The following is a 20,099-nucleotide window of genomic DNA, read 5'->3' on the forward strand; positions in this document are numbered from 1 at the left end:
TTGAAAACTGCTTAAATGGCAAATGTTATGTTATGTGCATTTTATCACAATTAAAAAAAACAAACATTCCCCACCACCATTTTTTCAGAAGAACTCATAGATAAACATGGGAATAGGGAAGCTGTAGACCAATGCATATATGATCAACTATCACTGTCTACATTTTGTGTATGTGTTTAAAGATAAACCTTAGTACAAGTCTCGTAAATGATAGTATACAGCTATCTGAAATCACTTTGGCACATTTTCTCTGTTTTCCTCACTGATGAAAAGATTCTTACCAATAAGAAGGTTCAGAGTTTTACTATGATTATGCTATAATTATAGTGTCCTGTGCCCCACTGCGCAATGATATAACAAAATGTGTTGAGTTACAGTGCACCAGGCAGAAACATATGAAGGCTCTGTGGCGACATGTGCGTACAAACTAGGAGATAAAATATAGCTTTGTGAAAATTTTTAAATTATTGAAGTACATCCATGGGCAGATTGTGATTCTTGCCCTTAATTAATTATATATAATAGCAAGCACAAAATTCATACATTAATGAAGATATATTTACCAGAGTATCACTTAATTAGCATATATATACACATCTTGGAAATTCTGATATTTGGACTTACTGTAAGCTTATTCAACATTTTGGAAAATATAGGCTCTCCTTTTAAAAAAACAATAATTAAATCTTTGCCATTTCTAACAGGAAACTGATTTTTTGTTCTCCCCTTTGCATCACTTGTGCTCTTTTATTTCTTTTTTAAATTTTTTTAAAAAATTTATTTATTTATTTTGCGCATGGGCTTTGTCTAGTTGCATCGAGCAGGGGCTACTCTTCGTTGCGGTGCACGGGCTTCTCACTGCCGTGGCTTCTCTTGTTACGGAGCATGGGCTCTAGGCGCGCGGGCTTCAGTAGTTGTGGCACGCGGGCTCAATAGTTGTGGCTCGCGGGCTCTAGAGCGCAGGCTCAGTAGTTGTGGCGCACAGGCTTGTTGCTCCACAGCATGTGGGATCCTCCCGGACCAGGGCTCGAACCCGTGCGCCCTGCATTGGCAGGCGGATTCTTAACCCCTGCGCCACCAGGGAAGCCCCCACTTGTGCTCTTTGAAATGGTTTGCCAAATAATCATAAATTATTTATTACCCTGCTTCATATTTTTAGTAAGTTTTCCATACCTAAATATAATGCATGAGATAAATCAATTTAAACCGAATGAATCATATTGGAAAATGATTTTGAAGAGGAGTTATGTAGTCATAGGAGAAAGAGCCAGTGCTTGATCATCTTAATCCTTAGTGGCAGGCAGTAGAGCCGAATGATGAGGGCGGTGAGTCACCCTGTTACTGAGGGATCAGCTGGCCCTCTGCAAGTTCAGAGTCCCCTGAACATTGTGTTCTGGCTAGTAAATCAGACCTGCACAGTAGGCACTGCCCTGTGCCTTGAAAAGTGAGAAAATACCACTGACTATCAGCCAACTTGCTCCCCCTCACAAGACAGAGCCTTTTAAGGAGACAAAACCAGTAGTTGAGATTGTGAAAGTTGACGGGCCACCTAGCACTAAAATTATTTTTTTGAGGTATTGGGCAAGATTCTTTAACAAAAATCACAGTTTGTCTTTTGTTCTAACCTCAACCTAATTTGGGTCAGAAGTTATTAAATTGTAGGAGGCTTTTGAGGATAGATGAGTGAAGCTAAGCACAAATGAAACTGGTTTGATTCTAGCTCTAGCAGTACACAATAAAGAAGCATCCGCCATATGAGCCAGCCTCAAGCACGTACTGAAGGATGCGTTCTGTGGGCCAGCTGCCATGTCTGCACCCAAACTAAAGTGGCTCTGGTTGCTCGTTGTTTTTTTTTTTTTGTTTTTTTTTTGCGGTACGCTGGCCTCTCACTGTTGTGGCCTCTCCGGTTGCGGAGCGCAGGCTCCGGACGCGCAGGCTCAGCGGCCATGGCTCACGGGCCCAGCCGCTCCGCGGCATGTGGGATCTTCCCGGACCGGGGCATGAACCCGTGCTCCCTGCATCGGCAGGCGGACTCTCAACCACTGCGCCACCAGGGAAGCCCTGCTCGTTTTGTTTTGATAACTTTATAATTTAAAATCAAAAGTTAAAATCAACAACTTCCCAAATAAGCCAAGATAACACAATAAGCCCATATAGGTAAAGTAGTTAAAGGATGTTTTTCTGAGTTGGTTATGTTGTTGAAAAGGTTAACTTTTCATAATTTGGTTTTCGGCTTGGAACTATGACTGTTTGAGGCCACCAGTTGTAAACTGACTTGCTAATAGCTTTGGGCTTTGAAATTGAGTGAGTGTTGTAGGTTTCAGCAGTTTCTTATAGACTGACCTGGTTATATAATTTTTCAAGACAGCCTTGGAACTTCCCTGTACTGGAATTCTTTTCTTCTCAGGTTCTACTGTCAAAATGTGCTACGTACAGCTGTCATATCACCTTAACATGCATCTTTTTTGACCCACCTCCAATCCAACCTATTCTTTCTCCATTCATCATACTCACCAGGATGTCTAGTTATGCCTATAATACTTCACTTGGCAAAGTTCCTTTGCATATTTTATTAAAGAGCAGTAAGAATCCCACATATGTTCTTCAACTTCAGATCATACTTGTCAGTCTTTCTTTACCATTTTTCCTCTCCTGTCATTCGTTCACTTTGCTGCTAAAATTTTAAACTTCGTTGTTTTTTTTTTTTAAATCCATTTTCCTGACCTCTCTCCTTGACTTCTAAGAACATTTTACACTAAAATACTCATGCTCTTCAAAATCTTACACAACCACGACCCAAACTACATTACTATTTTTGTCTTGATTTTTGAGTTTATTCCTTTTAAAATTTATTTGTTCAACAAATACGAGCATGTGCAAAGAACTTTTTTGGCTTCTTATTCCCCAAGTTCTCAAATAAATTTGTTATATATTTACCGTAGGTTCTGAGTGTTATTTTCAATTACATCCAACACTTATAACTCTCCCTCAGGTATACCATACTTGATTCCTAAAGCTTCCAAAATCTTGTTTTTTCTACAAATCTGAATTTAGATAGAAATTTTCACAAAAACTAGAAGATAGGAAGTTACTTTTCTGATAGAACTCTTCTTTATAGCCCTAGGATGTTCTCATTTATTTTCTTATACATACTATGGTTTCACTGTTTACTTCAAGTATTTGCTCTGTATTTTATTTTGTTTGTATCTTTATTCATATCAGGGCAGATTTAAATTATGAGTGTAAATATGGAACATGTTTATTTAGCCAAGCTGGCTCTATAATCAGATGAGATCACCTAAAGAAGAGTCTAAAGAGAGAACAGAGAGTGGTTTGGAGCTGAACTTTATCCGTTCCTGAAGATGCAGTCCTCAGATCTCTCTACCCTTCACCGTCCAAGCCATTTTTCTCAGAGATCTCACCCTTTTCTGTAACTACTTTTTTGCCCATGGCACCCAGAAAATATAATTTTGACTCAAATAGTTGTTATTTTGCTTACTTAGCTACTTAGGAACTTAGTTAGTTCCTTACACAAGTACAGTTAAATTTTACACACAAAAAAAGATTGAAAATACCTACTGGAATGTGATACTCCTTGTATAGTAGATACAGGTTGAGTTTGCTATTTGAGAACTCATCCTATGGATGAATAGACAATAAGCTTGATAGTTACTATACTTTGAACTGGTTTAAAATGGAAAATATTCCATGGTTTAGAGAATGTAAACTTCCAGGAGGGCAGGGATTTATTTTATTTTATTTTATACTGGATCGATATAGAAAATTCCAAAGGCTGTCCTACTGTGGAATTTAAAGTGTCTTTAAGTCACTTTAATTGGTGTTATTGCTACTTCCTCTATTAACAGAGAAATAGCCAAATTTACTCAAGTTTGGAATATATGATTTAAAAAAGAATTCTAGGATAGAACTTGGGGTTTTGGCTTTGGGGGAAGCTGTGCAGATATAAATTTTTTTAAATACTGTATTCTGGCTTGTCCAGACAAGAGGGAAGACTCATTTTTCCTGCTCCTTCCTGATAAGTACAATTACCAATTCTGGATAAGTATGATTATAAAATAATGCAAGAGACATCAGAAAGAAAACTCTGAAAGGTGTAAGGAAGAAAACAAACCAGCTAAGTACTCCCACAACTGGAGTGGGGCCATAGTTACAGGATGTCTTATCACCTCCCACCCAACAGAAGAAGGTAGCCCAGGCTTGGTGTTTCCTGACCACCAAGCTAGCAACATAAGGGAGCCCAGGATGGAACAGGGGTCCTGCTGACAACACCAGGTGAGTCTGATACAACCCTCAAGGGCATTTTATAGGGATCCCCACTGGCAAGTGTCCAGGGGAAGCATTACTCCCCTGGCAGGTCCAGGCTCCTCTCACTTGTTGAGAGACACTGAGCAACCATGGAGCCCTGACAAGGGGCATCCTGCCACAGGAGTGTCTGACCTAGAAGTTTTCATCACCATGGGCAGGGGGCTGTCTTCCCCCAACCTAGAGGTACCAGGTGACTCGTCTTGGGGAAAACTTCTTTCCCCTAAAGTAACACCATCAAGGACCACTTTGAGCTCCAGCAGCACCAGATAGCCCAAGTTAACACTGCAAAGGCTCTGAAATTTAAACTGCCACTGGAATCATAGACCAAAAGGTAGGCCAGGGCCTGCATGCTAAACATAAACATAGTGACTGCCTGCTAAAATAAAAGATTAAAATAGAACCCAGAGTCTTCTAACATAATAGACGAAATATCCAGGATATAATCTAAAATCACCTGTCATTACCAAGAACCAAGCAAATCACAACAAATAAGAAAAGACAGCCAACTGATGGCACCTCCAGGATGAACCAGGTGTTGGATTTATCTGACAAAGATTTTAAAGCAGCTATCATAAAAATGCCTTAACAAGTAGTTACAAATTCTTTTGAAGCAAAAAGTAGAAAGGCTCCCCAAGGAAATAGTTAACAAAGATTTTTTTTTAACGTTGATAAAAAAACCACTATGATGTGCATTTTTGTCCCAGTTTTTTTTTAAAAAGAAATAAAGGCAATTATATAACTGAAAAATACAATAGCCAAAATGGAAAACTCATTGGATGGGTTCTATAATAGAATGAAAATGACAGGTGATAGAATCAGTGAACTTGAAAATAAGCAATAGAATTAGTAAATCTGAATAACAAAGAGAAGACTGGAGAAAAATGAGACTCAGTGACCTCTGAGACAGTAATAAAGAGCCAACATTCATATATTTGGAGTCCAAGAAGTAGAGGAGAAAAAAGAATAGAGCTGGATGAATGTGCAAAGAAATAATGGATGAAAACATCTCAAATTTAGCAAAGAATAAATATGCAGGTTCAGGAAGCTGAGTGTACCCCAAACAGGATAGGCTGAAAGAAATCCATGCAAAGGCACTTTATAATTAAACATGTGAAAACTAAAAACAAAGAAAAAAATTAAAGCAGCCAGAGAGAAGGGACATATTACTACAGCAGAACACAGCTTGAATAACAGCATATTTCTCATCAGAAACCACGGGGGCTAGAAAGAGGTGGCACAGCAGTGCTGAAAGAAAGAAACTTAACTTTCTGTGAAAGTTCTGTGTCCAGACTGTCCCACAGGAATGAAGGGGAGATAATGATGTTCTCAAATGAAGCAAAACTAAAAGTGTTTGTTGGTAGGAAACCTACCCATAAACAATGGCTATTGGACGTTCTTCAAACAGAAATGAAATGATAAAAGACATCTTGGAGCATCAGGAAGGAAGAAAGAGTAATGGAAGGAGCAGAAGTATGGATACTTACAATAGACTCTGCTTCTCCTCATGAATTTTATAAATCACATTTGATGATTGAAACAAAAATTATAATACCATCTAATGCTCAAGACAATATTTAAAAGTGGAGAAATTCAAGGAACCTAAATGGAACTGAGATTTCATTTCACTTAAAGTGGTGAATTGCTGATAGCAATCAACTGTGATGTCATGTCCGTACAGTATATTGTTATGCCCAGAGCAGCAGCCACTGCAAAAACTGTGCAAAGAAATGCACTCAAAACCACTACAAATAAATCAGGATGGAATCCTAAGAAATATTTAAGTAACCCACAAGAAGACAAGAAAAGAGAGAGGAATGTGAAGCAGAGGAAACAAACAAAAATGATTAAATGGCACACAAGCTCTACCAGATCGATAAATGTCTTAAATATAGTTGGTCAAAATACAGTATTTAAAATACAGAGATTGGTAGAGTGGATTAAAAAACATCATTTAATTATATACTTTGATAAGAAACCTGCTTCAAATGAAATGATTTAAGTAGGTTGAAAGTAAAAGATGGTAAAAACAAGACCCACCGTGGGAATCCGCCTTAATAATATAATTCAAAAGGACGGCAGTTTATAGGAATGAAGATATTAAACATAGTGAAACTGGAAGCCGATAAAATGTGTTACAATAAGACAATGCTGAAATACAAGATTGTGAAACCAATCAATAAAATATGCAACGAGCAGCTCCTTTGACAAACAGTTTGGTAGTTCCTCAAAACATTGTGTTACTATGTGACCCAACAAGAATGCTCGTAGGCATATTCCAAAGAGAACTGAAAACATATCCACACACAAACTTGTACATGAGTGTTCATAGCAACATTATTCATAATAGCGAAAAAGGGAAATGACTATTGTGTTCATCAGTTGATGAATGAATAAACAAAATGTGTGTATCCGTACAATAGATTCAGTCATAAAAGAGGATGCAGTACTGATACATGCTACAACATAGATGAACCTTGAAAACATTATGCTAAGTGAAAGAAGCCAGTCTTTGAATATTCCATTCAATGTAATATAGTTATATTACTTTTATAATTAAAAGTATTCTTTCTATCAAAACCAGTACTCTATTCCACCCCTACCATAGGTAATCTAGCTTTCAAGTCACTACTTCATTTGCATCCTGATGGCATATAATACCATCTCCTCCCCAGACTTTTTTCCTCCAGGACAAAGGCTGTATCTTACCCAGTTCTGTCTCCTCAGTGCCTCTCTCAGATGCTGACAATCAGGGGGTACCTAATAAATAATTGTCCAATTAATCTGACTTGAATATGAATATGCTGAGTACTGTAGCAGAATCATTATGTCTTTCATGACTTGGGGAATTGCTGGAATATTTCTATCTGTCAACCTAAACAAGAATAGCACATTAGATGTTATAAGAAAAGTATTTAATACCACAATTGTGTGTAACTCCTAGGGGATTGTTTATGCCTTCTCTAAACACAGTTTAGGAATTGTTGGCAAAGCCTGATTTAGTAGTACTTCTATAATTAATATAGCCCAAGCCGCTATTTTAAAAAAGAAAAATACAAAGGGACAAAGGCTTTGGTTTTTACAGATCTTAGAATAATGGCACTGAGTAAGAGTGAGAAGTGGGGTCATTTCAGCCTTCTTCCCGCCCTTGACGACAACACCTTATATGTTCCCACAGATCTGCGTGGCACTTCAATTAATGCATCCCCTGGGAATGATGGCCCTTTGTAAGGCATCAGCCTTGTTAAAACACTCCTCCTGTCATCAATCACATCAGTGAAGCAAAGCCTCCCATCACCAGATAAAGATGCCTCTGTGAACTGCTTCTGTTTGTATCTCTCCAATTAGAAGTTCACCACAAGAGGCAGTTCTGTAGCTGCCAAGTATCCCTAGACTCTTTTGTTTCCCCTCATTTTACCATTCTCTTTATTTTTTTAATAGATCTTTATTGGAGTATAATTGCTTTACAATACCGTGTTAGTTTCTGTCGTATACCAAAGTGAATCAGCCATATGCATACATATATCCCCGTATCCCCTCCCTCTTGAGCCTCCCTCCCACCCTCCCTATCCCACCCCTCTAGGTGGTCACAAAGCACCGAGCTGATCTCCCTGTGCTATGCGGCTGCTTCCCACTGGCTATCTATTTTACGTTTGGTAATGTATATATGTCCATGCTACTCTCTCACTTTGTCCCAGCTTACCCTTCCCCCTCCCAGTATCCTCAAGTCCATTCTCTATGTCTGCATGTCTATTCCTGCACTGCAACTAGCTTCATCAGTACCTTTTTTTTTTTTTAGATTCCATATATATGTGTTAGCATACAGTATTTGTTTTTCTGACTTACTTCACTCTGTATGACAGTCTCTAGGTCCATCCACCTCACTGCAAATAACTCAGTTTTGTTTCTTTTTATGGCTGAATAATATTCCATTGTATATATGTGCCCCATCTTCTTTAGCCATTCGTCTGTTGATGGACACTTGGGTTGGTTCCATGTCCTGGCTGTTGTGAATAGAGCTGCAGTGAACATTGGGGTGCATGTCCCTTTTTGAATTATGGTTTTCTCAGGTTATCCCTAAACTCGTCTTCCTTCCCTCCCCTGCATCCCCACAGTGGTGAATTTTCAGTTGCTCTCTTTGTCTCATCAAATACAAAATACTGTTACAAAAATGCATTTCCCCCTTTTCAGAAGGTTAGAGTAGCAACTATTTGCCCCTACATGGCTACAATCACTTTCATGATTGTGTTAATACAACCTGGCATTTTCTTTGATTATAGTATGAAAGGTGTCTAAATCTTTCACTTCATTGCCTTGTTCAGGGAATTTTAGGAGTCACAGAGAAGAAAACTTATTTTATTCTTTTTAGGTTACCTTGGAAAGGGATGTCAGGTGGGTTTACCTGTGGTCCTCATCAAAGATAACCTCTGCTTTATGGCTTCACACCTTCATGGAAATCAAGCTTGAATTCATCCATCAGAAGTGCTGGAGTCCTGGGGTCTTGAGCTGTGGGAGGTGGGGAAAGCTGTATTGTGTCCCCCCTGGCTTTTGGAGCCATGAATTCTAGCAATGTATGCCCTCTGCTGTGTGCTCTGTCCTTAACCAGTCCCTGTCTCACAATGACACAAGACTCCCCAGTACACAGACGCTGTGTGTGTGTTTGTATATATGCCATTAGCAACCTCTGTTCCTTATGTGAAGCTTTGTTCCTCTATTACATTCCTCCCTCTGGATATGAATTTTCTGATTATATCCTCTTTGTTTATGTAAGGATTATTGCACTTAAAAAAAAATCTGAAAAAGAAAAGCAAAAAAGTCCTCCAGACTCTCAATAATGAATAACAAGATCTACCTCCTTAGGAAAGTCTCTGCCAAACCTGAATTATTCAAATGGTAATGATTAACCCATAATGCTTTTTCATTCTGCTCAAGGATAATTGCAATCATTGTAGTAATGAGCATGGAGAACAAACGTCTGGATTGTGTTCCCTGAGTCAAGACCACACTGCATTCAAAAAGGTCAGTTTATTGCAGTAGTGGATTTGGTAATTTACTAGGAGGTAATGCATTTTCCATGAAATGAGCAAATGAATAGTTTTAAACTTACATCAATTTCCATAATTATTTTATGTGATCCTTCATGGAAAATGAATAGACAATTGGAACGATATTGTATTGTTCAGACATTTTGTAGAAAATCACAAAAATTGGCGTATGTAAATGTACCTTTCAAGCAATGTGAGTTCCCTGAAAAAGAGAATGAGTTAAGTGTCATAAAGGTTGAGAGAGATCATTATATTCACAGATGTTTCCATTAATGACTAAAACACAGATTAATTCTACAGTATTCTGTTTTAAACTGATGTAAAAATGAAAAGGGACCGAAGAAAGCACCAGAGCCACATTGAAGCTATAAAATGAGATGGGAGCTAGAATATAGGGTATGAGAACCTTGCCATTCTTCCTCCAAGGCACCTCTTCATGTCAACCCTCTCTCCCTATTCTCATGACTCCTCCACTGATCCAGCCCTCCAGATAAGTTCAGCTGGCCTTCTGGAAATTTCACGTAAGGATTATTTAACTCAAAATACAAGAGCAGCTCCCCATTAAATAAAAAAAATTAAATCAAAATTCTTCAACCGGCCACTTAAGGCCCTTCATCGATGCTGCCACCTTTACCCAACCACCTCTCTCCAAAATGACCCTCCTGGATTTGCAGAACCACTACAGTATGCCCAGACTGGGTTTAGGACCTCTTTTTCAGTTTGGTTCGTGCTGTTTTCCTAAAAGCATGTTAGTATGCACTTTGTCTCGTGTGTCTTACCCATCTTTATAATGTTGCCTTATCACAGTGCTCTAGATTTGTACATATGCCTTTTATTGCAAGCCAGAGAAAGTCATGACGTTTACTTCTTTGAATTTCCCTCATTGTTGAGGATGTCATATGGCTGCAGTAAATGCTTATTAAGACTATAAAACCGTGGGGTTTAGATGAAACTAGTAGGAATGAAAAATAACCCTTGGTATATGAAATAAGTTATAGGGATGATATTAATACAGAATTGAGGTACTCTCCAAGAATTTGGAAAAAAAGATGGAAAACAAGGGGCTAAATAAAGTCTACACACTTAGCATTAAAATTTCCAGCAAACTTTCCTTATCCAGGTAGAAAACTGGTGTATTTTTTTTTCTGAAGAAATTATATGTCCCCAGGGGAAAAATATCTTCAAAAATTGACAGTTGGTGTTCCCCCAATGGAACTGTCAGCTTGCCATTCAACCACCCGTGACAAAGTTTGCTAGTTACGAACACCGTCCATCACCGTCTATCACACAGAGCTTATCATCCACTCTTTAGTGTTTTATTCTTAAATTTAAATGAACACATAAGGATAAATAGGTATTTGAGGAGAGCCTCTGATATGAAATAGAAAGATCTAAACAAGCAAACAGAAGAAGAACTTAGAGAAATCAGAGACCATGCAGTAAACTTCAAAAAGCAGCTATAATATTTTTAGTGTAATAGGAGGAGATGTTACAACACAAAATAAGAATGAGTTTTTGAAATTAAAAATATGCCAAAAATTTTAAAAATCAATATACATTTTAAAAGATAAATAACAAAGATTTCTCAGTAGAGCAAAAGAAGATAAAGAAATAGGAAATAGAAAAGGAAGTTATGGAAAATTAGAAGACCAATCTAAGAAAAAATAGAAATACAGATGCACTTGTGGAGACCATGTGACTCTTTTCTGGAGTGAAGGTGCCTTCACCCCCTGGGTCAGAAAGAGAGGGTCTTTGTAAAATGTAGATGTGGATTCTGTAGGTCTGAGGTTGAACCTGAGATTTTTGCATGTCTGACAAGCTCCTGGGTAAAGTCTGTGCTGGGTCCATGGACCACACTTTGAGTAGCAAGGCTGTGGTCTAGGCCATCTCTGGATCTTCCCTACACCCACCACTGATATCTAAACCATTTGCAGAGTGGGGCCTTGAGGCAGCAGGGCAGGACAGGGGCGGGGCAGGGCGAGGAGGAGGTGAATATTCCTCAGATCTCTGTGCACCCAAATCTGAACTCTTACCTTTTCTCCAGAACCTCCTTCCCTTAATTATTCTGTCTTATTCAATTATTGACACCTCTATCCTTCCAATTTCTCAAGCAGGGAACCTGTGCATCACTTCCCTCCTCTCTCTTAACTGCCCCAATCTATTTTTCTGTAGATCCTGTTTCCTAAATACCTCTCTCACTGTCTCCTGCGCTCTCTGCCACTGCCTTCAAACAAGGCCTCCCCAGGTCACACCTTAGCTGTACCACAACTTCCTCACTACCTCTGGGTCTGAGACTTGGCTCTGCAGGGATGCTTGTAAAATGCAAACATGGCCTCCTATGTAAAATACCCTCATAATTCTCCATTATTTAAAAATAAAATAAGATCTAAACTCATTAAAATAACATTTCCTGGTCCTTCTGGACCTGACTTCCTTTCCCTTTAAAAAATTTCATCTCCCACAAACACACACTGTTGCGGCCACGTTTAGCTCTTTTGTAATTGGAAAGCTTTGGATGTACCATTTTCTCTGTCTGAGACTCCCAATCCCCCTACTTTGCCTGGAGAACTCCTATACATCCTGTCAGACTCAGCTGGCTCTTGGGAAGCCTGCATTTTCCTTCCCAGGCAGAGGTACCTCTGTTCTCTATGGCTTTTGTTGTTGTGTTTTTGTTTTGGTCCTTATCAACGTTCTGATTACGGTGGTGCCTTCTTACCCAGCAATTCCCCTCCTGTGAACTTCTAGTATACTGGAATTTACTTTCATATGTACTTTTGATGACCACAAAATTTTCCTTTGTGAACTGAGTCACTCATGAATTTCATTTGTGCATTGTGTTGGGGATTATTAGAAATGGTGGGGGCTGAGGATTCAAGTAGAAAAAGGAGGTGAAGTGAATGGTACAGAAGAAGCAAGGGGTGTACAAAGATGTCTTAGAAAAGTTAAAGGAAGAAGAAAGGAGAAGATAATTCTGATTCTTTTCTGTAAGGAGGGAAGGAGGAAGAGAAGGGAGCTGATACTTCTGTAAGAAGAGCTAAGAAGCTGGGAGGAAGAGGAGGGAGGAAGGTGACACCAGGGGGCAGGGTTGGGAGCACAGGTCAGCAGGCCATGCATTATTGATTAGTAACACACTGCCCATGCAGATGGAGAAGCAGAAAAAACCTCAACTCCACGTACCATGTGTAACATCTGCAACAAAGCAAAACACATTGGCATGCACCTTGTTGTAGATGCCAAAGACTGGAAACCAAGAGTGCAACAGGTGACAAACTTAAGATGTGTAAATATCATGGATATTATTAGTGTTCTGAATTAATAATTTTATTTTAATGAATGCAAAAAAAACCCCGTGTATTACGGCTTTCTTAGGTGTACTCTCACACTCGGTCCCCTCCCATGGAGCAGCTCCTAGAGCAAACCCTCCCTTTCTCTGTTTTCTCAGCTCCATCTCTGAGGAAGAGTTTGTTCCCTTTGGCTTGCCTGCTCTTGGAGACTCTAGGATTTAAATCTAATCTTGCTTTCCACCCATCCGTGGGGATTTCTTCCTGCTTCCTGGCACCACCTTGCCTGGTTCTCAGACATCAGTTTACTTTTGCCTCACATCCCCAGCTGCAGGTCAGATGTCCCCTTCCTCACTCAAAGTCCTCAATGCATGTCTCTGTTCTGGAATCCTCTTCCATAAAAGGGGAGATTAGACACCCCTGATATTCCTGGTGCCCATGGTTTTTAAGTCAACTGTGGATTCTTCTATCATTTCTTACTTTAAGAAACCCAAGTTCAAGTGTAGAAGAAGAAGGAGGGTTATACTTATTTACATGATAACCACAGTTTACATTTAGTGGACACTTATCAAATGCCAGAGACCGGATGTGTTAAACATTTTGTATACTTTCAGTGCTGTTATTGTTATCTTTCTGCTGATGAAGAAACAGGGCCACATGGTCAGAAAGTGATGGAGCTGGATTTTGAACCCACATGAATGATCTTCCCTAGACCTGACTTTGGAGGGGAAAATCTGCAACGTATTTCACTTTGTATTCCTACCATTTTGTAGAATGGCTAATATGTAAAGGGCACATGAAGAATCTTTGTGGAATGCATTCTGAATTAGGGAGGAAATGGGAGATTTGCCAGCCAATGAAAGACAGGGTTTCAGGTTAATAGAACATTTACTCTGGGAAAAGGAGAGAGGAGAATGTTCACCTTCTAAGTCTGAGGTCATGGATTCTAAAACTATCTTAATTTGTCTTTGCTGAAGAAATTCCGAATAAGGCAGGTAAACAGGATGAGTGATAATGGTGTGGAAATAGCGATTGATTTTTATATTGCTTCCACCGAATCACATGCAGACAGTCTGACTTGTCTATTGATCTCAGCTAGAGTTGAGCAGGTGGGCTGGATGTAAAATTCCCTAACTCGTCATTCCAAAGTCGGTCAGACCTTGAAAGCATATTTCTTTCTTTTCCTTCTAGCATGAGGGACAATTAGGAATTGGATGGCTAGATTGGGAGCAGAGAAATTATCTTCACTTTGTTTAATAATAAACACATTAGTAACAGGAAAATTCTGTTAAAAAAAAGTAAGTTCTTACTGAAATCATGCTGGAGACATCTGTTATTGCACTTAACAAATTTGCTGAGTGCAAGTAATCTTTAAGAAAATAGAATCATGAAAATAGTTACGTTCAAAGCTCAGAGTTAGAATTGTCCTTTGTGTTGGAGGATTCTAACCCATCCTATTTTATCCTATTCTTAAAGTTGACAAATATTTCACGAACACAAGATCTCCCTCCACCCCACCCCCCCGTACCAAACTGTTAAGCTTGTAAACAAAGCTTGAACTAATGAAACTTTAAAAAAATGTATTCAACTTGAAATGTGTTGTGGTATGACACCTGTTTCTTAAAACGAATAACAGAATAACAAAAAACTTATCAGTTGACTTCAGTATCACCTCAAGAAAATAGCAGCTTGCCCGCTAGTTTTGCTAGTTTTGTTCTTGTGGTTGAAGAGAACAGGTGTAAAACAGTGTTACATCTCTCCATAATATCAAGTTGCAGAGCCTATTTAAGGGAGTAATTTTTAAGTTCAATGGTATTACATACCCTCACATTGTTGTGCAACCATCACCACTATCTATCTCCAGAACTTTTTTTCATCTTTCCAAAGTGAAACTCTGTACCCATTAAACAATAACTTACCATTCTCCCTACGCTGCATCTCTGGAGACCACCATTCTACTTTCTGTCTTTAGGGTATTCATATGAGTGGAATCATGCAGTATATGCCCTTTTGTGATTGGCTTATTTCACTTAGCATAATGTCTTCAAGGTTCCTCCACGTTGTAGCATATGTCAGAGTTCCCTTCCTTCTTAAGGCTGAATAACATTCCATGATATGCATGCAACACATTTTGTTTTTCCATTCGTATCGGTCAGTGAACACTTGGCTTGCTTCCACGTAATGCTGCTATGAACATAGTTGTACAAATATCTCTTTGAGTTCCTGTTTTCCATTCTTTCGTGTATATACCCAGAAGTAGAATTCCTGGATCATATGGCAATTCTATGTTGAATTTTTTGAGCAACTGCCACTGTTTTACAGTAACTGTACCATTTTACATGCTCACCAACAGTGTACAAGGGTTCCGATTTTTTCACATCCTTACCCAGTACTTACTATGTTCTGCTTTTGTTTGATAGTAGCCATCCTATGAGTGTGAAGTGATGTCTCATTGTGGTTCTGATTTGTATTTCCCTGGTGATTAGTGATGTTGGGTATCTTTTCGTGTGTTGTTTGGCTATTTGAATATCTCCTCTGAAGAAATGTCGATTTTCTTTGCCCATTTCTTAATTGCTTTATTTGTTTTTTGCTGTTGAGTTGTAGGAGTTCTTTACATATTCTGCATATTTAACCTCTTCTCATATATATGATTTGCAAATTTTTTCCCATTCTTTGAGTTGCCTTTTCACTCTGTTGATAGTGTCCTTTAACATACAAAAGTTTTTCATTTTGAAGCAGTCCAATTTATCTATTCTTTTTCTCTTTTGTTGCTGTGCTCTTGGAGTCACATCAAAGAAATCATTGCAGAATCCAATGTGATGAAGCTTCCCCCTATGTTTTTTCCTAAGAATGTTATGGTTTTATCTCCTATATTTAGGTATTTGGTTCATTTTGAGTTAATTTTTCTATATAATATAAAGTCAGGGTCCCAATTTATCCTTTTGCGTGTGGATATCTAATTTTCCCAGAAGCATTTGCTGAAAGGTGGCTACTTCTCAAGCAAGAATTGTTTTAGTGGATGTTTCCAAAGCAATTTCTTACCATTTCAAAGGTCAAACAGGTAATGATTAAGTTGTGCATCGCTTAGAAGTAGATTTTGACCTCTCACGAGTTGAAGAGTCCTGAAGATCTAAGATCATTTACATCCCTCAGGAAGAAGAAATAATGTAGCCTTCTAGGGCAAAGAAGGAAGATATGAAAACTGCAGGACATCCCACTGGTCAAAGTACGTCTGCCTGGTTTGCTTCTTCCAAACTGCCACACTCAGTTGGGTAGAGCGGCCTCCCTCCTACCTGACAACCTTGGAGGTTGGTGAGGAAGATGTTCTCACTTTTTCTTTGGAGTTTGGTTATTTTATTGACATTTGCTGAATCATATGGTGAAGCTGGAGGACTTGCGCTGCAGAGACAAAAAAGAAATACTGACCTCCAACAGTAAGTAGACACATGGATTATTTCTGCTGATGGACTAGGGTGGTTCCTCATCAGTTTTCACAAATAACCAGGTAAGCAAAGGTGTAATTTTCCTTGAGGAAAACGATGATGTTAAAAACAGATAGGGGAAAACAGTTGTATGGATGTATGGAAGTATCTTTTTATACACAAACTTTCCATTTATCATTTTGCAAATTAGGCAAGCATACAATTACTAGGAGATATCTCCAGGAAATTTGCAGAGAAAGAAATGGCAGATGGGCAGGGAGAATTTGGTTGAGTTGACCACAAAGCAAAGGAGATATCTCCAGGAAATTTGCAAAGAAAGAAATGGCAGATGGGCAGGGAGAGTTTGGTTGAGTTGACCACAAAGCAAAGGAGATATCTCCAGGAAATTTGCAAAGAAAGAAATAGCAGATGAGCTGGGAGAATTTGGTTGAGTTGACCACAAAGCAAAGGTGTATGCAGTCTGTAGTTAGTCGCTGAGAAACTTTGTTCTTTAGACTTAAAAACTATATGCCATAATTACCGATACATTCTCCGGCTTGGATTATGCAGACCTCGAATGACTGCAGAGAGAGGAAATTTAGTGTTTCTTACTGGATCAGCTCAAAACATTGAATTTAGAACTGGATCCCTGGGAAAAATTAAATTAAATGATGAAGACCTTGGCGAATGTTTACATCAGGTAATACACTGGAAATGCATTGAAGTAGTTTTGTATATTTGTATATGGTTACTTGATTGAACAGGCCTATGGGGTTTTTTTTGTTTTTTAAAATTTATTTTATTACTATTTTTTATGCAGCAGGTTCTTATTAGTTATCTATTTTATACACATCAGTGTGTACATGTCAATCCCAATCTCCCAATTCATCACACCACCACCACCACCCCCTGCCACTTTCCCCCCTTGGTGTCCATACGTTTGTTCTCTACATCTATGTCTCTATATCTGCCTTGCAAACCAGTTCATCTGTACCATTTTTCTAGATTCCACATATATGAGTTAATATATATTTGTTTTTCTCTTTCTGACATACTTCACTCTGTATGATAGTCTCTAGCTCCATCCACGTCTCTACAAATGACCCAATTTTGTTCCTTCTTATGGCTGAGTAATATTCCATTGTAGATATGTACCACATCTTCTTTATCCATTCGTCTGTCAATGGGCATTCAGGTTGCTTCCATGACCTGGCTATTGTAAATAGTGCTGCAATGAACATTGGGGTGCATGTGTCTTTTTGAATTATGGTTTTCTCAGGGTATATGCCCAGTAGTGGGATTGCTGGGTGATATGGTAATTCTATTTTTAGTTTTTTAAGGAACCTCCATACTGTTCTCCATAGAGCTGTATCAATTACATTGCCACCAACAGTGCAAGAGGGCTCCCTTTTCTCCACACCCTCTCCAGCATTAATTGTTTGTAGATTTTCTGATGATGCCCATTCTGACTGGTGTGAGAGAGAGGCCTATGTTAATCTGTGCTTTGAATCTTTAGCACAGGGAACATAATCGGAGGTGAAACAAGTCCTTGGAAAGAACAATGCCCTAGGGTTAATGAGGGGTACAGGTAGTACTTCTAGCAGGAAATGGCTCACTGTGTAGGCTTATTTACTGTAGTCCACAGAAGGTACAGAGGGTGATAGTGGGGCCTCTTTACAAGGGGACCGAGGATGGAGGGGGACCATAGAAAGTGGTAGATGTGACCAGTTTACTTTTGCCACACAACAGAATTGGCCAGTTATTCTCCTGTCTTATTGAATGCTTTCAGTGCTCATTATTTTCTACATCACGCAGGCCTATCCGTCATAATGTTATAAGTTGGTATTTAGAGCTTATTATGGGTTATCCACTGTGCTCAGCACTTTATGTGCATTGTCTCATCTAACCCTCACAGCTGCCCCATGAGGTTGGCGTTACGATTACCCCTTCAGTAAGGGAGGTAGAGGAACTCTGCAGCCACATGTCCAAGGACATACATTAAATGGCTGAGCCAAGATTTAAAACCTGAACAGTCTCATTCCAAGCCAGGCCTCTTTACATGCATTCTAAAGGGAAAATATGAAGATGGAAAATTCCTTGATATATTGTCACTGAAAGGGTAAATGGAATTATGCCACAGCCATTTTAGTCCAATGTTTATTATACGTGGCATTGTTCTGGTTTTTCTAATAATGGGCAAGACCTCGGGGCTTAAAATAGAATATACTACTCAAATTTTAAAAATGTTATCCTTATATACATGATTCTTTCACTAGCGTTCTCTTCCTCCTCCTTTTTCTTCTCCTCCTTTTTAAAATTAGATCCAGGAAAACAAAGATGATATTACGAACTTAAAAAGAGGTGCAATTGGTCTGCCTCAGAATATTTCCAGTCAAATCCACCAGCTCGATTCCAAGGTGAGTCTGACCTCCCCACCCTCAGAGCAAATGGGTTCTCCTTAATTCAACTTTGTAAATAATTCTTTTTCAGAAGATATACCAAATGTGTATCCTCTTTAGAAATGTAGTGTTGTGATCGTGGGCTTTTTGGTTAAATGACCCAGCTCTAGTAGAGGGTGCAGAGGTGGTGATGGACCGCGGTTGGGAATTCTGTGACCAGATGTAAGATGTAAGTCGGCTTTGCTCACGTGCTGATGGCACAAGGTGGATGGATCACTGTCACTTAGGAAAATTCCCAGAGTCACCATGCACAGAGAATCAACGAAACCACTTATCATTGGGTTGTACTTCTTAAAAAAAAAAAAAAAAATGCATGCCATGGAAGACAGTAGGAAGGAAGGGAAGCCTGGAGGGGAGAGAAAAGAGTAGGGAAAAGGCAATAAGAAAAGGAACAAACAGATAAAGTAAGTCCACAGCAGAAGGTATTAGGAAAATATGTCACAGGCTAACATTATATGTGACGTGCCTTTGAACCAGCTAACGGATGTTTTCTCCTCCCCACTGCCAGCTCGTGGATCTTGAGAGAAAATTTCAAAGGTTACAGCAGGTAAGTCCGTAACTACTAGATAGCCAACATCTTTCATTGAAAATACACTAGAATCATTGATGGAGCTGGTATTCTTAAGGTGGATGGAGAATCAATATCAAGGACTTTGCTTTTCCCATGATTTAATTCTCATCACAATTTAAAAAAATTTTTGGGAGTATAGTTGATGTACAGTGTTGTGTTAGTTTCTGCTGTACAGCAAAGTGACTCAGTTATGCATCTACATATCTCCACTCTTTTTCAGATTCTTTTCCCATATAGGTCATTACAGAGTATTGAGTAGAGTTCCTTGTGCTCTACGGTAGGTCCTTATTAGTTATCTGTTTTCTATATAGTAGTGTGTCTATGTCAATCCCAATCTATCTCTCCCCCCACCTTTTCCTCCTGGTAACCGTAAGATTGTTTTCTACATCTGTGACTCTCTGTTTTGTAAATCAGTTCATTTAATTCTCATCACAAGTCATGCTTCTCAGGACACAGATGAAGCAAAGTGAGCCTCAGAGAGATGAAGGTCGCTGGGCATGTGAAGTCCTCTGACTCTAAGTTTAGCCGTCCATATGCTCTGCCTCTTCTGCTGGTGCTTTTTAACCGTGCAACTTCAGGCTGAAGCTGGTCAGCTAGCGACCACCCAACTTGCCGATTCAGGCATCCAGGCCTCGGTTTTCCAAGGCCTTACATTTTCTCTAACATTAAACTTAGAAGTCTAGGATGTATCTCAAAATATTCCAAATCTTCTTAAAAGTATATTTGCTGGTAATTAAATCTGAACAATTGATTAGAATAAACCTTCCATAACTTTACTACATGCTTGTAAACTAGTCCTTGTGATTTTAGACTTCTTACCCCTTTTGTAGGGAGCTGACATTTTTGAGACTTTCATGGGAGCTGTAAGCTTCCACACATAGGAATGCATAGAAGGTCTCCATATTTTAAATTTTGAATAGAAGCAAGGGAATTCCAGGTTAAGAATCCCTGCTCTAATATTGTTGGTCTGTTTTTGATTATGCTTCAAATGTTGTCCT

The 20,099-nt window shown here is 39.0% G+C and overlaps 1 protein-coding gene across 4 annotated transcripts in view; it reads left to right on the forward strand.

Annotated features, from left to right (window-relative positions):
• Positions 1-15,915: 15,915 nt before the first annotated feature.
• Positions 15,916-20,099, forward strand: part of CUBN (cubilin) — a 264,461-nt gene continuing 260,277 nt past the window's right edge. For all 4 annotated transcript variants that reach the window (XR_003795949.1, XM_029238289.1, XM_029238291.1 and 1 more), the window contains exons 1-4: positions 15,916-16,083; positions 16,642-16,771; positions 18,393-18,488; positions 19,039-19,077. Coding sequence is in view for 3 of the 4 variants with exons in the window: in XM_029238289.1 (XP_029094122.1) it covers positions 15,971-16,083; positions 16,642-16,771; positions 18,393-18,488; positions 19,039-19,077 (378 nt within the window). In the remaining variant the exon portion in view is untranslated. The remainder of the gene's footprint in view (positions 16,084-16,641; positions 16,772-18,392; positions 18,489-19,038; positions 19,078-20,099) is intronic.

Source organism: Monodon monoceros, unplaced genomic scaffold (genome assembly GCF_005190385.1).
Source record: "Monodon monoceros isolate NGI ecotype Baffin Bay Population unplaced genomic scaffold, NGI_Narwhal_1 Super_Scaffold_21, whole genome shotgun sequence".
NCBI classification, from domain to species: Eukaryota; Metazoa; Chordata; class Mammalia; order Artiodactyla; family Monodontidae; genus Monodon; species Monodon monoceros.